The 20,478-nt window shown below is 48.5% G+C and overlaps 4 protein-coding genes across 4 annotated transcripts; 2 read left to right on the top strand and 2 right to left on the bottom strand.

Annotated features, from left to right (window-relative positions):
• Positions 1-117: 117 nt before the first annotated feature.
• Positions 118-3,041, bottom strand: FSST1_003644 (H(+)-transporting V0 sector ATPase subunit a; the record flags this gene model as incomplete). The annotated part of the gene is made up of 6 exons (XM_083229742.1): positions 118-290; positions 344-523; positions 572-2,584; positions 2,636-2,714; positions 2,781-2,929; positions 2,993-3,041. The coding sequence occupies 6 exons, from the start codon at positions 3,039-3,041 to the stop codon at positions 118-120; spliced, it is 2,643 nt and encodes an 880-aa protein (XP_083087074.1).
• A 584-nt stretch (positions 3,042-3,625) lies between these two features.
• On the bottom strand, positions 3,626-5,588 carry FSST1_003643 (uncharacterized protein; the record flags this gene model as incomplete). Its single annotated transcript, XM_083229741.1, has 2 exons — positions 3,626-4,956; positions 5,057-5,588. 2 exons carry the CDS (start codon positions 5,586-5,588, stop codon positions 3,626-3,628), a joined length of 1,863 nt encoding a protein of 620 aa, XP_083087073.1.
• A 9,839-nt stretch (positions 5,589-15,427) lies between these two features.
• On the top strand, positions 15,428-18,406 carry FSST1_003642 (uncharacterized protein; the record flags this gene model as incomplete). Its single annotated transcript, XM_083229740.1, has 1 exon — positions 15,428-18,406. The coding sequence occupies one exon, from the start codon at positions 15,428-15,430 to the stop codon at positions 18,404-18,406; it is 2,979 nt and encodes a 992-aa protein (XP_083087072.1).
• A 637-nt stretch (positions 18,407-19,043) lies between these two features.
• On the top strand, positions 19,044-20,148 carry FSST1_003641 (uncharacterized protein; the record flags this gene model as incomplete). Its single annotated transcript, XM_083229739.1, has 2 exons — positions 19,044-19,597; positions 19,662-20,148. 2 exons carry the CDS (start codon positions 19,044-19,046, stop codon positions 20,146-20,148), a joined length of 1,041 nt encoding a protein of 346 aa, XP_083087071.1.
• Positions 20,149-20,478: the final 330 nt, after the last annotated feature.

Raw genomic sequence — 20,478 nt, 5'->3', positions numbered from 1 at the left:
GCACAGCAAAACCAGTCTTTCTAATGTGCACTATGCTGCTTAATGATACAGTAATGATACCAAAGTCTACTGCTATAACAGACACCGCGATGCAAACGACCCTCCCAATTACCATAATTAACCCAAGTAGTCCTTGAGCTCTTCCGACTCTTCCAGCAGAGTGTCAAACGAGAAAGGCGCAAAAGGCCAACCCGCAAACTCGGCAAACTTGGAGAACGACTCGACCCAAGCAAGACGAAGGGAGTGCAACATGGCACTGGTACCCTCCATACAGACGAGAATAGCAATGGCTGGACAAAGTTAGCACGAGCGTCAGGTGTCTCTGGAATTGAATACAACTTACTCAGGAAGAACCACATGGTGAAGCAAACAACAATCATAATGACGCCCACAACGCCTGGCGCCTTCAGAGCAGGACCGAGAGTCATGGACCAGAGTACTATGCTGAGTTGCTGATGGGCAAGAGACAGGGCCCAGAGACGGAGGTAGGAAGCAGTGTGAGAAACACAGTTGAGACAGAATTCTAGAAATTTGTTAGCATAGAAACATCAATTGTGAATGAACAACTTACCAATAGTGTGGATGACCTGGTGGATCATGACTTCACTGAACTCAAACTCCTCGTGCTCCTCGTCAATGTTTTGAGAGATCATAGCAACTCCCTCACCATCCTCGTCGAAGCTGTTACCGTGGCCGTTGGGCTCATCGTCGTCACCATCCAAAGCACTAACCCGGGAAGTTTCACCTATACTACGGTAACCCTTGGCGCGTGCGCGGTTGTTTTCCCAACGAAGGTAGAAAGGCTTGAGGAAGAGAAGAACAGGGACCTGAGCGAACGCCAGAAGCAAGAGAACAACCTGGACAAAGCCTTGTCCGGAGTAGAGCTCTTGACCTTCGGGGATAGTTCCAGGCTGAAGGAACATGTAGATGAGCATGTTGAGCAGACCAGGAGGCTGGCGTTGGATACCTATCCAATCAACAGACCACTTGTAAATGATGCAGAGAACAAGGTAGCCGAAAATAGACTGGAAGAAAATCATACCAGGGATGAAGTTACCCCAGATATCGATAGGCTTCTTGAAGTGGCGAGCGTTGATGTACGAGAAGCAGAGAGAGTAAGTCATGTGGGCCCAACCCAGAATGATACTCATCTTCATCTTCAAACTGTTGCTGAAGAGAAGGTCGTTCTCACTACCGTGCCAAGCATAATCAAGACCGAAGGGGTATCGATAACCGTCTTCGTTCAAAGTGGCAACAATAGAAGTGTTGTTGGTGTAATGTTCAGGCTTCTTGAACTCCCACGCGCTGGGGAAGAGAGTCATGGACATGGAGAAGACATCGTTGTAGACAAGACCGGTAAAGATAGAAAAGACAGCCATGACGAGGGCAATGTAACGACCGTAGAAGATCATGGCAAAGAGCTCGAAGCTAACCTTCTTGAGTGACTTCTCCCAGTAAATCATAGCGAGGGCGGCTGAAAGCATGATAATGGCGTGGCCAAAATCACCAAACATGACAGCAAACAAGAAAGGGAAGGTAACAAAGACGGGCATGGCCGGGTTAACTTCCTGGTAAGTGGCGGTACCGTAAGCATTGACGATGGTCTGGAAACCCTCAGTAAACTTGTTTGTCTTGAGGTAAGTCGGCGGCGTCTTGTTGGTCTGGATCTTGTTTATAATGGAAGGGACGGAGAGGCCAGCTCTGTTAGTAACTTCCTGGAGTGTCGTCCTGATCCGGGGAAGATCGTTGGTCGGAACCCAAGCCTCGGCGATGAGAGTACGTCGAGCGCTGTCGTAGGAGAAGTTGTTGAGTGCATTATACACAGCCTTCTCCTTAGCGACAAGAACCATCCAGGCTGAGAGCGACTGGGAGATCTGGTTGAGCTCCGCCTGAAGAGTAGCCTGGGTGTTCTGGAGAACGTTCTGGACATCCTCGAGACGATTGTTGACCTCGTGAATCTGGTCACGTCGGAGGTCGCTGTTCTCATCGACGTTGTAAACATCGGCGCCCATGGACTCGGAGATCTTGCGGATTTTGTTGAGAATCTCCTTGCCGTGAGCAAAGATGACAAAAACGTTCTTGTTGATGGCCTCGTTGTTGGTAGGGTCAATCAAGGGCTCGGGAATCTCAGACTGATTCATGTAAAGGTTACCGCGCAGAGTTCGCCACAGGATGCGCTCAAAAGAAGCAACCCTGTCTCTAGCAATGACTCCAGCAACAAATCCAATGTTCATGCCGGAGAACGAGCGATCGGCTTCGGCGCCACTCTGGTTCTGCTCGATGTCGGACAGCAGGGGAGCATCGTCGTTGTCAGTAGAAGCGCGAATCTCCTCGACATTTCCATGAGCGCGGTCAAAGAAGCTGCCGGCCTCACGGAGAACCCATCGCCACTCGGTCAGGTCGCCCTCGCGCTTCTTCAAAGTCTCGTAACTCTCATTAAGGGCGGAAACACGCTGTTCCAACTTCTGACTTCGCTCGGCAAGCTCGTCGATCTCGGAAGTTGATGGGGATGCAAGTCTTTCGACGTCGAGGTCCAGCTTCCGGAGCGGAATACCGATCTTGTCCATCTGCGCGTAAAAGTATCCTGCGATGTGTTAGACTCGTTTGTTTTGGTGGATCCCGATGGATGACGTACGCAGTTGTCGCTCAACATTATCGAGGCGTCGAATCTCCTGAGTGAATGTACGCTGAAAGGCGCTGACATTCTCATTGAGCTGTAGCAAAGAATTGATGGATTAGCTTGTGTTGATGATGCGATGGTTGATGAATGGTTTGCCTACATCGCGGAACTGACAGAGGCCAAGCTCTCCGAGCGCAGTAACAACTTCGCGACCGATTTCATTGGAAACATAGAGTTGGACCATGCTCATGTCCGCAGAGCGGAACGGAGTGTCGGGTTTGGGAGCCATGATGCCGTCTAGCACCAAAGCTGTATAATCGTTGATTTAGAGCTTATTCAAGGTGAAAGCAAGGCACGCTTCGGCGCGGTTACGTCGCAGGAGGCCGTCTTTGCCACGGGGCCTGGTTGATCCGAGTTTCATACCACGTGACTCTCCAAGCCAGCCATCAAAGTCTATCTAAACGCCACAATTAAGCTTCCTGCCACACTTGTACCTACGAAAGCGACATTAATGAGGTAAATATTCTAGATAGTAGTTTATCTGATATCGATAATAACCCCTGGCTTCGATAGACAAGTGCATGGAAGTTTCCGCCTAGTGAAAAGCATAGTCTACCGGGGAGATAGACCGGACATCTTTAGTTCTGATAGGCTGCTTGCAACTCGCGCATAAGTGAAGCATACAACTTTACTCAAACCATAAGTCATTACAGGTACAAATGATCACAGCTTCACATTCTTTCATATCTCAAAGGTGTTCATGAAAGTCATTATTGATTATCTACACGTTTTTTCTCCTCCGTCATATGCATGCCTGAGAACGCTTTTTCCATCAAAATGACTTTACTTTTAACGCTAATTTTCAACCACTATGCGCCGGGATATCAATCGGATCAAGATGCAACTCAAATCTAACCATAAAAAGGCAACCCAAAAACACCCGAAAATGATGTGAGAGTAGAGAAATTCACCGAAGTGATGTATGCAAGCTCGGAGACCGGCACTTTACAGCCTTCGGCCGAACATAAAAGTGCCGTACATGCCTCCGACGTCGGCCTTTGCGACTGGGATCTTCCTCATGCCCCAGCTCTCAGCGCCCAGCTTCCACCACCGGGCGCCGCTATCGAGGTCAGTTTCCATACGGACTAGCCAGTATCGGCTGCCGAACTCCTTTGGAGTCCACCCAGCGCGCTCAAGGTTCTTCTTCGCCTTGGCTGCGCGTTCGTATGCACGCTCCTCGAGCTCGATAACCTGTAAAGGTGCAGAAGCGGGGGTGAGAAGAGCGCTAGCACTGCCAATGATAGTGTCCAAGTCGGAGATATCAATGTATCGGAGGCTGTGAGGAATCCACTCCTGAGCCTGGTACAGGAGCTGGTGAATATCGCGGAGATCGAGGCCTCGGCCGATAGCAAGCTCCTCAAGGTGCTGGACCAGAGGGGTGAGCAGAGGAAGATGGGAGGGATCCATTCTGCTACCCTTGAGACTCAGCGATCGGATCGTGTGAGGCAGACGAGGAAGGATAGCATCGACGTCGGCCTTGCCAAGCAGGAGGTGGCTGCTGGCATTAGTAGCAAGGCTCAGAACAGTAATGGTCTGAGTAATAGCAGGATGCGTGGTGATGAACTTGACAACTACCTCAGAGGTGAGCTCACGGCACTTGGCCAAGTTCAGGTGAGTGAGTCTTGCCGTCTCAGGCAAGCTCTGTAGAGCCTTGTCGGTCACTCTGGTTCCAGCGAGATCGAGGTGAGTGGCTCTTTCAAGACGAGGTAGGATAGCCTCAAAAACAGATCCTGGCAGGTTCAGACACTTGTGGAACGAAACGCGAGTAAGTGTCAGAGAGTCGGGCCACTGTTCCTGGAGGAGGCTGTTGAAAGAGTTCTTGAAGAAAGGTGAGGAGCAGCCGGCGAAATCGACGGCTTGGAGCCGGGGCATATCGAAAAAGAGCTTCTTGACCACCTCGGGTCCAAGATCCTCATCGATGTACTCCTGGGCCAAGAACTCCTGTAGGTATGGGGTTAGCTCGAGACATTTATGAAGGGTCTCGGAGGTCAAGTTTCGAGTCTGAGCCCGCTCGCTCGCAGTCGAGAAAATGGTGGAGGGGTTGAAGTGGCTAAAGTCCAGCCGCCGCACCATCGAGGCGAGAGCAGGGTACTCAGTGATGGTCGCAAGAAACTTTCGGAAGATTCGTGAGTGAGGAATCGTAATGTGACGGTAGAGTGTGTTGAGCGTCGCAGCGTGAATAGATCGCGAAGTCAGCAAAAGAGCCATGAGGTCGGCATTTCGCGGCGTAAGGCCATTCGGGGGGATCTCGATGACGAGAAGGTCAATGATGGAACCTATGATCGACATGTTAGTGCACTGATAATACGTATAATTGGGGCCAGGGTCGTTTTGACAGGGTTTCCAATTGACAGCCTTTGTCGCATGTGCACGTACCTAAAACTTCGCTGGGGAGTCGCTCGAGAGGAGAGGTTCCGGTCTCGTAGCCGTTGAGGGAAGGCTTCTTTGTGACAGTGGGAGGTGCTGGAGAGCTCCATGTCATGGACAGCTTATGAAGGTCCTCGCAGCTGCGGCTGGCGGATTTGCCTTTGATGGGGATCTGCTTCCATCCGCGAAAGTTATCGGCGGGAAACCAGAACCCATGAAGCCGACTGTGAGGCTGCGTCAGAGGAGCCTGAAAAGTAGGCGATGCAAGCTCAGCCGAGGGTGAGGGTGATTCATCGAATACCTCTTCCGTCCCTTGAGTGTAGGATGAAATCTTGGAACGTGTGAAAGTCTGAGCTAGGCCATCGTCGTTCTCCCGGACGGAGGAGAAGGATGAGCGGGCGGTCTTATCGCTGTTGCTGTTTGGAGATTCGGGGCGAGACATCTTTGCCTTGAGCAGAGCAGAAAGGTCAAAGTAGCCTGGTGCTGAAGGTGCGGAAGGCGAAGGCACCGCGGGGTGCGTAGGAGTAAGAGGGAGAGCCATTCAATTCTATTAAACAAGGATATGCAATGGCCGACCCTGAAACAGGACGGAACGGTAAAAGTAAGGTTTAGGCGGGTATGAAGAACTCAGCTTGCCAACCCAACGGTTGGCAAGAATTCAAGTTTGTATAAAAAAGAGAATAAAAGGTATTCACGGAAAAAGCAGTGGCGTTGTATTGGCCACTGACCGGATCCGGGAGGTTTTGTTTGTTTGTATTTGTTACTTAGGCCGATAGAGGGCGGCGAGAAGCGATGACGACAGAGTGAGTAGACTTTGCGAAGCCGGAGTGAAACCTGGAGATGTTTATGTTAATATGACAGAGCCTGAGATATAATATCTTAGGTTCTAGGTCTTGTTCTTTTTCTTCTTTTTTCTTTATTGAGAAAAGGTCTGAATTCTAATAGAGGAAAGAAACGAGGGCAAAGGTCGGCGCATCAGGGCTCGGGGGCGTGGATGGTTATAAACGAAGGAAAAGAACGAACGACTCCACGAGGCGACTCTCTCGAGCTTAGTGTAAGTTGACTTTTTGACAAGGGAAGGGACCTCATGACGGGGACCGGAGGGTCCAAACACCTTAGCTGGACGCCCAGGAGTAGGGACCAAGACCACAAGCAAGCAAGCAAGGCGAACCCCGAACGATGAGGAAGAAACAAGAACAAGCTAACGAGCGGCGCCACTGGGGCTGGCTCAACGCCAGGGACATACGTTACGATGCCAGTAGCCAGACCAGGCAGGCCATGGACCATGCACGGGGTATTGGTTTTAGCTCCAGGATCGCACAATATTGGGTAATAGAAATCGAGGACTGGATGGGCTTCTCGGGCCCGGAGACGTCAGGTGAGCAAAAAAGCGACACGACAGACGCCATTGGGGAAATGAAACGGCTGGTGCTGGTAATTCGTAACCGAGATGGATCGATTGACGAAAATCGCAGTCACAGTAATTCACAGTCATCTTTACTCATTTTCTGAAAATATCCAATGATGAATTCTTAGCGAGTAATGAGAAGTCAGAGACGGTTTCCCTACGTCCAAACAGAGAAAGGAAGTTCGCTACAACCGCTGTCTACCGAATCGGTCATGGCCTTGGAAAAAAGAGTGTGCCACTCGATTGGATGAAACAAGTCGGGATTGAGTAATGAGAACGACGTCGCTGAGAAGCCAAGACTAACAACAATTGGAGAGGGTAGGGGACCGTCTACTAATTTTGTCAACAAATCCAAATCCATCATCATCCACCACACATTGACGACGCATCCACCAAATTTATCCATACACAATTCATCATAATATTAGCGACGATCAAATGTTGTTGTTCTTTCAACTGTACAGTTGTCGTTGATCATCCTAGACAATTGCGTCTTTATGCATCCCCTTGACGTGTATCATGTATGGTATCTTTATGTCGTACAACTTATAGAACATCTGTTCCGCGGACATGGACCTTTCTGTGCTTCCACAGTCTTTGGCACGGCACGGCACAGCCGAGTCACAGCCATATCTGACAATTATGTTGACTTGTGCCAGTGGATTCAGAGGTAACGTTGGTAGTAAAACGTAATATGAATGAATGACATTCATCGTCAGTGGATGGGAAGCTGCATCTGTAGAGTAATAGAAATACACACACATAACCCCGCCCTCGTTTCACAGATTTCTAGCAGATGCAGTGATCCTCTAGAAAGAGAATGCCCCAGATCTGTAAGTTACTTCTTTGCTAGATTCGCCGAGATCCTCGTGAGCATGGCGTCCCGAACACGGCGGGAATTTAAAGATTCTATTCGACAATGGCTTCTAGGTCCTAGGAAGAGAAAAAAAAAAAACAGTACAGAACAACCGCAATAGTGACGGATAACGACCAGTCAGGTCACAAGGACAACCTTACAATAGCAAAGTTTGAGGCGAAGTACTACTGTATGGTACCTTTACGCCGCCTACCAACATACCTTACCCTTCACTGCACCACCGGCTTATTACCACCCGCATTGACAATGACTGACTGGCAAAAGCTTGCAGTTTTCAACGCCGCATTGCCGGCGGTTTTTGTCAGCAACAAGCGAGTATTCAACTAACCGCCATAGTCGACAACAAGTCGTTTTAAGTATGAGTATGATACGTAAAAAGAGAGGGAATTTCTCATCAAGGACCGGCTTCTATTGCCGGTCTCCAGAATTTCCAGGTCCTCTTGGAAGGGTTCTTAATTTTTTCTCGATTCTCTACCGGCACCCCGTTTCTTCCGGCTCTAGTCGTAGCGCCGACTAGAGCTTAATAAACACACGAGGCCGAGACCGACACGGAGAACAACACCGACTCCAACCGCCGAGACAGGACTGGTCACGGGATAGTGGAAGCTAACGGACGGAACAACACCATGCTCATTATCTTATTCATGCCAACAAGTTTGAAAATACCGGAAGCTTTCTCCGGGTATTGAAGCATGGACATACAGACACGTTATTGATCTTCACCTTGTGATATCGATATTGCATAGTACGACTCACATCATAACGTGCGATTCAGTCCAGAGCACGTGCCTCATAGTGTTCTGACAGAGATGGAACGAGATTAGATTGCTCACTTCACTTCATTTCTGCCCCGGAATATGTCTGTAATTAAGCTATATCGGCTGTTCTACAAATGACATGGGGTAACTAGACACCGCCTCGCCTCACTAGTTCAAGACATGCGCCTTCAACCCCTGAATACGAATACCAACAACTACCCAAGCTATTGAATGCCAGACATTGTGATCATGCTCATGCTAGGTAGGTAATAAAAGGGGGTTCACAACAGCTTATTATGCAACACATTATGTTATTGTTACACTATCAGTTCAACAAGAGAAATCAGGATTTCGGCATCAACTACATTACGTTTGTCATCAATCATATCATCAAACCACTTCAACATGATGATCATGCTTTTATACTCTCCCGATAGCGGCTCCGGTGCGCGGCCGGGAGTCTCACAAGCGCCGATATACATACCCGCACCCGCACCCCCCGGAAGCTACACCGAATAAAAAAGAAGACAAGAAGAAGGCCATTCTTACCCCGGATTTTCCTCAACGTCATGGCCTAAATTTGCCTCTTTTCTTTTTTCCATCACCCTTCCAACATGTCACTTGACCTTTGACTTATGCCACTACTTCCCTTCAGGCCAGGCACCTAGTCCTCAGTAGTCCAATCTTTCCGAACCTCCAGCTGACATCTCTCTTTCCTCTCCTCTCCTCCCCACTCCTCTCTTCTCTTCTTACTTTCCTACAGAGTAGATTAGATTAGATTTCTAATCTCGTCCACCCCAACAAGTCTTGCAGATCCCAGTCCACAGCTGCCGTCGTCAACTACTATGTAGACCCAAGAAAACACTTGCAAGCCTCACAACCACAAACCTCCAGAAACAGACAAGGGAGCTCCTGTCGTTGGTCAACCTTCCCCCAGCTTTCACTTCTCCCCCCCTTGTAAACCTGTGGCGGCTCAAATCAATTACCTAACACTTTGCCCTTAGCGGTCTGCATCGTGAACCTCGTGACACTCCCCTCGCTCAACCTTTGTTCCTTTTTTTATGTTGGCCTTGGCGGGGGTGGTTCTAATCTTCCAATAGCCTGTTAACCACCATCAGCTTTGAAATGGAGCATCGTGGCTTTTCTTTCTTGTCTATTCTGTCCTCTCCGCTCCGCTCCCTTTTCTCTCTCATCATCACTAACACGCATCAAGCAAGTGCTTCTTGAAATGACCAGATCTCACAGCGCACTCGTTCCGCCAATAAGCGTATGCCAATGGTCACCCCTCAAACACTCCTCCGCATTTTGCCCCTGGGTCTAGGCCCATGCTTGCATCTTGTGCATACATAGTGCATTACTACCTTCCAACTACACCATCCATGCCGCTTTCTGCAAAACACATACATATTGATCCTTGGACAATCCGGTCTCGCCGTAACATGAGAACTCGATACGATGAGCTTCCACCCTAACGACTGAATACCAAAATACGAATTGGGATTAACTGTTTAGCCTTTAAGACCGCCACTGTGCTACCTTTCAGTTGGTATTTCCATATTTCCAACGACAGCCCAGTCTTGAGATACAACTCAATAGTATCAACATCAAGGCTGGCCTGCCTATAAGATTTCTACTTAATGACCGACGTGGCCCGAGCCACACAGAAACTAAACTCCAGCCAACTACAACAACAGTTGTGGGATACGTTGCGTAGGACTAAAATCAACGCCGATTTGGCATTGCCTTGGAAACCTCGGAGTGCTACCTGCGGTGCTGCGTAGTATTATAGAAGGTCGTCTGTCAAAGCCTACTGGTTTAAAGTCAGATTCCTTTGTTGGGTATAGAGTGCCCGGAATGTCTTATCCTAGATAATACCGATATAAACGGCATAGTTTCACTACTACCCACAGAGTTTGGAGCGTAGATGTCGAGTTCAGCCACTTCTTGATTCCAAGAAATCTTAACACAGTCGTCATATAGAACCACGACTTTGCCCATCTGTCCTGATGTGATACTTGGCTTCTTGGTGTGAAAGTCATAACTGCAAACACGCTCTGCAGGGACTGTAATGGCAAAGGAACTCAGACCTGGAGTTTCCCTATATAGGGTAAATGCTCAACTTGGTTGTCCATTAGTTCTTCGTATTCTGTCCTTACACTCCAGAAGAATACCTTTGAAGACCTCAGCACGTCTATCGTTAAAGACATAATGCTTGATGCGCCTTTAAGCAACCTATCGCTTGTGAGATATTAGGTACATTCTCCTGTCTAGTCGAGATGAAGAGATAGTATTCTCATGGTCTCCTTTATCAACCTAAATCATATATCTTTTGACATCGTAGTTGTCCCAAGGGATACTCACATATGTGGTGATGCACTACCGACTTTTGTAAAAGAAAAAGAAGTATAATAGCCGTTCCTAAGACTCACTGGTTCTGACAATAACTCCTGTTTATCTCAATACCATTAGTTTGTGTAGTGCAACAAGCATACACCCCTTCACCGCAAGCCAATGGTGGCAATCCATATCCACACGACTGGACCCCTAAAAGTACCTCTGATACTAGAGAAGTTGTCTCTAAGATTAATAACTACGGTCGTTTGTGGGTGTATGCGTCCCCGTCCTAGATGGTGATCACATACTGAGGTTATGCACTCAGAACCGGCATGTTGTCCAGCAAGCTCATATCAAAAACCCCTACCAATCACCAAAAATGTTTGACTGGTAAGCTTACATTGTGAACTTAGTTTGTCAAACACGAATCGAGTCTTTGGACAAGCCCAATTTGGTAGATGACCGTGTTCTTGTCCTGAAATTGGCGCAGATAAGGTGTTTGACAGAATGCTTCCTACATTGCTTACGATTAACCAACAAATGTCGGCATTTGGCTCTTCAATACAAAAGAAGCGATGATTTTATCGATGTATAGCTGCTCAAATTGTTTTTGTCAAGTACAAGTCCTATTGCTCTAGCTTGGCAGCCTCAAGTCTATATACCTAGGTACTTTGACGCGAATCTCGGTGCCTGCAGCTTCGACACGGTCTATGAAGATGTACGTAGGAATAATACTCGGTCAGCGATTCATGTATTTATAATACTACGGAAACCTCTCTATCTCGAATGTCGGGTCAAAGAACGGTTGGGTGGGACACATCATAAGGGAGTGCATTTTCGCCTGTACACACTTCCTTTCCTTGAGGCCAACTTATGACGATATTGCAGTTCTAGCCATCATTCTCAGAAAAGCTTTTAATAGAAACTCGAAAGACACTCCCCCCGAACCTTATGCCGTGATAGTGGTATGTGAAATGTTCGTGCCAGTATCGGTATTTCGGTCAACCGAAGATGTTTGTGATGCGTTCTGGCATTCTGGATGACTTCACTGTAGAGTAAGTAACTTAGCTAGTTTCTCGTACGTTCAACGAGAAATTTTGAAGGCGTATGAAGTAAGAAGTAATGACATGTTGATGCCGTGCCGAACTTTCAATGTTGTGTAAGTGCTTGCGTTATTACAAAACAATGTATGCTCTTTATCGCCACCAACATATCGCTCTCGAGACGGTTGACTGGACAATAAGATATTCAGACACTTACGCCTAATCCTATTTTCAACTTCCTGTCAAATTAGAATCCTTTTCCATTCCCTCATAGCTTCTAAGAGTAAGGCTGGCCTTCATGCTTATTTCTAATGACAATATCACAGGCTAACTGAACAAAATGCTACGTTAAAAGTAGCTATGAATTAAAATGATAGTCAATATGATATAGGAATAACAATACTATATATAATTGTTTATTCGTAGTTGATCGTTTGAACTCAGGTTGCCCTCTTGTCAAACTTAACTCAATTCAATGTAAATTTATTTCATGGCATACAATCGATTCTTATAAGAAAAAATACAGTCATCTCTATAGTATTACCATAGAAGGAAGAGTAGGAAGAATAGTAGACACAGTTCAGCAAAGCCACAAGCCACAATATGATGTGATGATGTGACAAACAGTAGTAGCTATAATCAGGCCATAAGATGGCAAAGGACCATGTTGATTTGAGCTTTCCAGCAGAAAGTATGTCTGTCCTATCTGACCCGCCTGCCTGCCTGCCTGTTGTTCCATTCACCTTTACCAGCACTGCACTCCCCAGCTGCCAAGCGTATTTTGACTTTGTATGACTGACCAAAGCAGACAATAGTTTGAGCTATTGCAAATGGGATAAGTCTGGAAGACCATATCGTTCTGTGATGGCGTGCGTTAGAACAAAGTGCTCGAGTCAGTAACCTCAGCTACCACATTTATTTTGGGTAATCATCTGTTACGGCCTCACGAGGTGCTGACCAATTCCTTCAAAAGCACACCACAAATTCCATGGCAATTTCAAGCAGGCAGGACGCGGTATGGCGGCCCAACGGTTGGCAGAAGATGGAACGCTATGGAAACTATACATGCAAGGTACGATTCGTGAACGCTGGGCATGCTATTGAATGGATATGAGTCCCTGCAATATCAGGCAATGAGGAATCGTCAATGTGATCAGTCAACTTGAGAGTGGTAAATGCTGGGCAGAGGCTTATTTGGAACTTTAGCATTGGTTTGTTGACCTGAAGATGCACACAGAATGACAAGCCGTTTTAGGAAGTAATTCCATTGGAGTGCGTGCATTCTTCTAGCGAGTTTCCATGACCAGGGCCAGGTGGTCATGGCGTTGCTTGACCGCTGGCCCTTGCTCAGTGCAACCTTCTAGAAAAACCAAAATTGGTGAACTAGAGCCTAGAGGTAGGGGAGGGTAGCTTAATGACTGGTCATCCTGTCTCACTTGGAAAAAGGAAACATTGCTAATACTGGTTGTTCGCGCCATTATGACAGCTATTATAGAAAGAAATTGACGAAAAGTTGTCAGGGCTGGCAGGGCTGCAGTGTTTCTATGAGAAGCACCTGCATATTTTCCAGTACCTAAAATATCCATACTGCACTTGTCTAAACGTAGGAAGTATCCAGGTACTCTAATGCGCACCGGCTGTACCTACCTTGCTCGCAAACCCAGGTCGTCGGTGATTTCTCAAAGGAAGGTGCATGTCTCTGGTTACCCGCCCAGATGAAACAACATGACGAAACGTTTCACTAAAAAAGAATTCCACCTAGCATTTCATTTATCTAATGCATCCAAGACTAGGATCTTTGCGACAACATGCCTCATCTGGTACACTATTAGCATTGGCATAAACGCGAACAATGCTTTTAATCTATCCGCCGATATACTTGTTCCCAGCCACAGCTACCGCTAGCCAACCGCGGTACGCGGTAATTCCGCAAATGCAAAATGCAAGTCAAAATCCATCTTACCTATCTTTCATAGGACAAAGACCAAACGGTGCTACAACGGATATCGAAACTCTTTGACGGCTCTTCAACGGTCAAGTTTCCTTGTAGCTTGCTTGAGATAAATCACGTCCAGAGCGGATATACGCCGACAAATAACAAAGGAGGTCTTCTGACCGATGACCCCTTTCCCGGTAGGCTGGAGGCTGGCTGCACGGATCCGAAGATCAGGATCGACGTAGCAGAGAGAGAAATGATGACGGCAGACGACGACCGCTACTAACCCTAAGGAAACACGGCTCACCGTCAGCCACTGGCAAGTGAAGTTAATTTTCTGATTGCATGGCCCTTTTCGCCAACAATCCGTCTTCCAGCTGGAGCATTTGCATGTATGACGGACGGTGCATAGAAGCTATCGGGTCGCTTCCGTAAAACCCATCAGGCCCTCTAGGTCAGATTGTTTTGCCCCTGCCAGAAAGCCAACGCAAAGAACCATCAAGCGCCCTGTGCGCGCTCGGTCATCTGCGCTTGGTGCCGTCCGCTAGTGAGGATGAGAAGGACTTTGCTAGGGTCCTTGAAAGGGTCAAGCAACAATGATTCCATGACGAGCAGCACTTCCATCCCACTGAAGCTTTATCGAAGCATCCGCCGAAGCGCCAAAGCGCCAATACAAGCACGCATTGACCTGGCCGCCAGTAGCAGTTCGGTTTCACTTTCTCGTGCCCTGCGTGGCAACCAGGACGCCACTAAACTTAGGTACTAAATCTATCTAAGCTACATGCGCATGTGCCAAGGTACCGGCACCACCACGTCTCATTTTGTTCATCCGCAATCGCATCATTAACACGGATATCTGAACCCAATTTTGATGTCTTTCGGCAGTCAGTTGGCTCTTTTACCAGGCCGCCCAATTGCTTGCATTGCCGGTGCTTGCTTTCTGGCTTGCTCAAATACTCCACTCAACGTGTCGCTGCACCCAGGGCCCCTGCTGCCCTGCTCGTTTCTTACACGCTCTTCACCGTGTGTGACGGCACTGCCCGCCCGTCCAGCTAGAATCGATACCCCACACAGAGCTCGCCTTAAGCGTGTGAGTGGGCGGTGGGCGTGTGAGACCGTAAGAGATCCAATACTGAGGGGCCCTCTGTATTGTGGGTGGGCGTTATTCTTGTGGCGGCCAGACTACACTGCTTGGGCTCTTCTTGGGGACTGGAATCCATCTTTTCCCATGCGGACTATCTTCATGGTTCTTGACCTCCCTCAACTGATTTCCTTTTCGAGCTGTGTATTATGCCAATTGCCACCCTCGCAAAAGCTTCCCTGTTGCTTCTTGATAGCTCCCCACTTGCTTTCTACTTTGCAACATTCTGCTAGAGGCTATCAGACAACCTTTGTTTCTTGGCTCCTGTTCAAGCTTTGGTAAGTCTCTACATCAGATTCCAGTCTTTGTCCGCGTTGCCGTCATCGCTCACAGCCTTCAAAGCCCATTCCGGTACATCTACACCATCGTCTTTGACGCTCAACTTTTACACTCGCACTTGCAACAGCTTTCACCTTGTTCTCGTGTTACGGAAGTTTCCAAACCGCCGCCTTGGAACTCTGTGTGACTTGTCAGCTCGCCATTGAGCTTGTGACTATAGAATTTCCATCTTCCGCTTATCGCGGACGTTACGCATCGATTCTGAACGGCCATACGAACCTCTTCTGCGTCAAACCTCGTATCGTGAGCCGATAAAACGACTGTACAAACTTGATTATTCTATTCCCATCAACGGTCACCATCCCTCACCATCGAGTCGTCACACCAGAGCATGACCGTGTCTTGCTCGATCTTCAAGGCTCTAGTCGATACTTGCGCCTCATAAAATTTCAACTGTACACACCGATTATAAACGAACGACAACAGATCCCATTCTTAGCTGCTGCTGCAGCGGCTCGAGAGCTTGCTGGAGGGAGAGTAACTGTCCTCATCACTGCAATTGCGCTGACTCCCAGCTACATTGCTCTTTGTCAAGCGTAGAACAATGAGGCGGGGTCGTTCAAGCTCCGGATCGCCCTATAGGGCGTTGGCTCATCACCAGAATGCCGCGGCTGCAGCAGCATCGTCAGACTCCATCTCTTTAATTCGATCCTTCAATGTCGAGACGAACCCCACGCGGCCAGTGCGGCCTTCGCCGCTCACAGCATCACTTATTCGAGACATGCCACTGGACTTGGTCGACCGCATTAGATCCTTCCCTCTTTTTATGTCCGCCCCTGAGGAATTTCTTGTTGCTATCGGAAACCACTTGAAGCCTCAAATCCAGAGTCCCAACGACCATATCGTGACCGAAGGAGATGAGGCCAAGGCAATGTACTGGCTGGTACGAGGTGTTGTTGCTGTGACTTCGCGGGACGGTGAGGCGGTCTATGCTGAGCTCAACCCTGGATCATTCTTTGGTGAAATTGGTGTTTTGATGAGCATGCCACGTACGGCCACCATTGTTGCACGCACGAAATGTCTTCTGCTGGTTTTGAAGAAAGAAGATCTGCATGCCGTGATACCCAAATTCCCAGATATGGAAAAGGCAATTCGAGAAGAGGCACAAGAGCGACTAAATCTTCTTAAGAAAAAACGACAAGAGGGCGGAAGGTTGACCAAGTCACCCCCTCAAGGGGATTTTACTGCTCGAGAGGCAGCACCTGGTGAAGTATCTACTGGAGAAAGCGGTGTCATCAAAGATGGTACTGTGGTCAACAACAAGAAGAGGAAATCGCCAAGTCCAGGTATCATGGAAGACCCAACTGCTGGCAGTGCTATTGGGAGTGGTCAAATCAACATTCGAACCACACTTAAAGAGCTTCCACTTTTCTCCACCCTCCCCGCGGATATACTGCACTTTCTGGGACTCAGTGTCCAACCCAAATCTTATACCCCCTTCACAGACATTGTCCGTCAAGGCTTGCCCGGCAACGAAATATTTTTCATCGTCCGTGGAGAAGCTGAGGTGATACACGACGAACCGGTTTACGACAGCAACGTTCAAAACAAGGCTTTGGCTATTCCGAAACGGCCGCGGCTGAAGGCAGGCCAATACTTTGGCGAAGTGGCAAGTTTAGGTTTGTCCCGTGGCCGAACAGCTACTGTACGGTCCATCACCTCTGTGGAGTGTATCATGATCACTGGAGACGTCCTCGACGAGTTTTGGAGGCGCTGTCCTTCAGATATCTTGACACAGGTTAAAGAGACTGCACGATCACGTTACATTAAACAGAGCGACGATGTTGACATGATCGATGTCGATGGCAGGGAAAAGGCCAACAAATCCGATCCAACGACCCCTACGGCATCTATGAGAGCATCACTTCCCAACCTCACATTCACTACTGCGTCTAAACCAGGATCTCCTTCTAAAGAGGACGTTGCCAACGTAGCACCCAAGGATCCCGACCCGTTCCTGAGCGTCAACATGGAGAACATCAGAAACCGAAGACGCCATTCTTTAGCGCCCCCGATACCTCCCACAGACAGTTCCGCTCCGAACACCAATGGCGCAAGATCTCGTTTGTCAGAGGTGACGCCCATTAAATTTGCATTTTCGGATACGCCATCCGACGACGACGACGTTCCGGCCAAACGAGTTCGCACTACGCTGCCCACGAGGCCTATCACCATGAGTAAACCGGTGTTGTCGGATGAGATCTTGATATACATCTTTAAGCATGTGGATATTGGGGAACTCTTTCGGCTGCGCTTGGTTAGCACGCACTGGCGTAAACTTTTAACGACATCGCCCAGAGTCTGCCAAGACATTGACCTTTCGATCTACAACCGAAGAGTTACTGATGAAGTTCTGATTAAAGTGCTGGCTCCTTTTATCGGCACTCGCGCTTTATCCATTGACCTGAGCAACTGCTTTCATGTAACTGATGAAGGGTTCGGCGCTTTGTGGCGTAGCTGCGGCAAGAATGTCAGGACATGGAAAATGAAGTCTGTTTGGGACGTCTCAGCCAATCAGATTTTGGAGATGAGTGAGAATGCCAAGGGTTTGGAGGAGGTGGATTGGAGTAACTGCCGTAAAGTCGGCGATAACCTGTTAGGTCGTGTTGTCGGTTGGGTCCAACCTGATCCTCCACCCTCCAAGTCCGTTGTTATCTCCAGCTCCACAGCTCGTTCACGAACCAAGCAGCAGCAACAGAAGCATGCACCACAAAATGTCCTTCCACCCGGAACGGTGGTAGGATGTCCGAAGCTGAGACGCCTCAACCTCTCCTACTGCAAGCACATCACAGATCGTTCCATGGCCCACCTTGCGGCGCATGCCTCGAACCGTATTGAGTGGTTGTCCCTTACGCGCTGCACATCAATCACAGATGCCGGGTTCCAATCATGGGCGCCTTTCCGGTTCGAGAAGCTTTCTCGACTGTGTTTGGCAGACTGTACATATCTATCGGACAATGCCGTTGTTGCTTTGGTGAACTCGGCCAAAAACCTTACACATCTGGATCTATCGTTCTGTTGTGCGCTTTCTGACACAGCAACAGAAGTCGTCGCCCTCCGACTGCCCAAATTGAAAGAACTCCGATTGGCATTTTGTGGAAGCGCAGTCAGTGACGGAAGTCTAGAGAGTGTGGCACTTCACTTGAACGACCTGGAAGCTCTAAGTGTGCGTGGTTGTGTCCGTGTCACAGGACGAGGAGTTGAGAACGTTCTGAACGGCTGCGGACGACTTAATTGGGTGGATGTTAGCCAATGCCGGAACTTGGAGCCATGGATTCGAGCTGGTGGTGTGGCGAACTGGGGCTTCGATGCTCGAGTTGGCCAACGCCATGCAGAATCCACGCCAGGCGAAATTTCTGGATCAGGAGAGGGTGAAGACGATGCACCAGCACCAAAAGCCATGAGCGTTGCTATGCTCACTTCGCAGAACTTTATGCCACGCTCGGCGTTTGGATACAGGTCCAAGAGAGCAAGGCGCCCTGTAAGCTTTGTTATTGAAAAGGGGCGTGGAAGCTTAAGATGAAGAAAGGAGAAGGCATCTTGGATAACCTTGTTTGGAAAATGATAGTTGTTTGGAGACGGTGCACAATAATAGGATATATGTTGCTTACAGCATTGGCGTCAGAGTCATGGAGCATTTGTCATTACATTCAAATTTCATGCCACGATGCATAGGGGATTGACGGGTCAGGACATGCATCACGAAATGAGACGAATGCGAATTGTGTTGAAAGGATACCTGGTTGATAGATACCCTGATGGAGAACTTGCCAATCTGCTAAGCTAGCCTACCTACCTAATAGTACTATACCTAGGTACTCATACAAGATGATTTGACGTAAGAAGCGACTAAATTTGAATCATGCCGAGCTAATTGTGTCGTCAACTTTCTTCCTGTAAATCCGACGGACCTTGGAGTTTAGAGCTTTAGTGGCCGAGCGCTGACCAACAGAGTTGAGTCACTTAGACGCCGGTTCTTTCCACAATATTCCACCATAGCCACGTGACGTCGGATTTTGGAAGAGCTCCACTGGATTACCCAACGTCATGCTTCTGTGGCCAGGAACTTATATCGCTGCGTCCCCCGTCCCCGCTTCACCATTTTCCTTTGTAAACGCCTGCATTATCGATCGACAACTGCACCGACAGAACGAACGACGATGTCATTCACCCTCACTGTCCGCCAGGGCCCTGCGCGTTTTGCGCAGAGGCTTCCTGAGCTCTCAAAGACTGCTTTCCGCAACTCCGCATCCGCCCGAAGCTTCCACGTCCAGGCCAAGCCCACAGCCAACTTCTTCACCTCGCGCATCACATCCACTGCCACCCGCAACGCCTTCCAGCGAACGAGTCGCGCCGGCGGCCGTTCTTACCACCAGGGTCCCCCTACTGGTGTCGCAACAGCCCCTCAGTCAACCAGCCGACGACTCTTGGTCGGAGGTGCCATCTTTGGTGGTACTCTTGTCGCCATCAACGCTGTCTTCAACCGTGAGACTCGTGAGGATGGCGGCATGCCCGTCTACGAGCGCGAATACCTGAACAACACTTTCTTGCACACTGGACTCGGAATTGGTATCATTGGATTGACGGCTCGACAAATGGTTCAGACTGGCTTTGTGTACAGAATTATGGTTACCAACCCTTGGGTTGTTGGCATTGGTGGTCTTGCTCTCAGCTTTGCTACCATGATTGGAACTCGATCTATCAGCCCTGACAAGTAAGTAATTCGAAAAAAGATAATCGATGACGAAATTGAGTCGGTTTTACTAACATCTTTGCAGCTATATCCCCAAGTACGCTCTCTGGACTGCCTTCAACGCCACCCAGGCTGCCTTTGTCGCCCCTCTTCTCGCCTTCGTTCCTCCCGTTCTTCTGGGCCGTGCTGGTCTCTACACCATTGCCATGATGGGTGGTCTTGCTATCGTCGGCGCCACTGCTAAGCAGGAGAAGTACCTCTACATTGGTGGTCCTCTTCTTGCTGGTGCTGCTATCGTTGCCGCCTCCGGTCTTGCTCCTCTCATCATCCCCGCCACTGCTGTCCGAACTCTTGCTTTCACTGAAAACCTCTGGTTGTACGGTGGTCTTGCTGTCTTCGGTGGTTTCACTCTGTACGATGTCCAGAAGGTCCTGCACCACGCCCGTCTCGCTCAGGCTGGTGTCATGCGCCGTGACCCCGTTAATGAGAGTATCTCTCTTGAGCTTGACTTCCTCAACATCTTCATCCGCATGGTCCAGATTCTCATGATGCAGCAGAACCGCCGCAAGTAAGCAATGTTTGTATTTGCATAAACCAGCTTTAGAAGCAACTTGTATTATTTTTTAAGCAAAAAGGATTATTGTTTTGTCAGAGGCTAATGAACTCCTCTCTTCTGTTATTGATCAACTTGGTTTGTGGGCCGAGATAAGTTCCATATTTAATTTAAGGACTCTAAATACTATAAAAAACACTGATCAAATTTCCCCTCCAACTTACACACTCTGATATACAAGTAAATTCTACCTTTCAATGGAATTTTCCCATGTATTTTCCTCTGCCTTTCATTGATATCATTTGTGACTCCTTCCAATCAAAACCCCAAGACCTTGGTCCATCACGGC

This window comes from Fusarium sambucinum, chromosome I (assembly GCF_050947815.1).
Source record: "Fusarium sambucinum isolate potato_lamoka chromosome I, whole genome shotgun sequence".
NCBI classification, from domain to species: Eukaryota; Fungi; Ascomycota; class Sordariomycetes; order Hypocreales; family Nectriaceae; genus Fusarium; species Fusarium sambucinum.
This window is presented reverse-complemented; position numbering and strand designations above follow the sequence as displayed.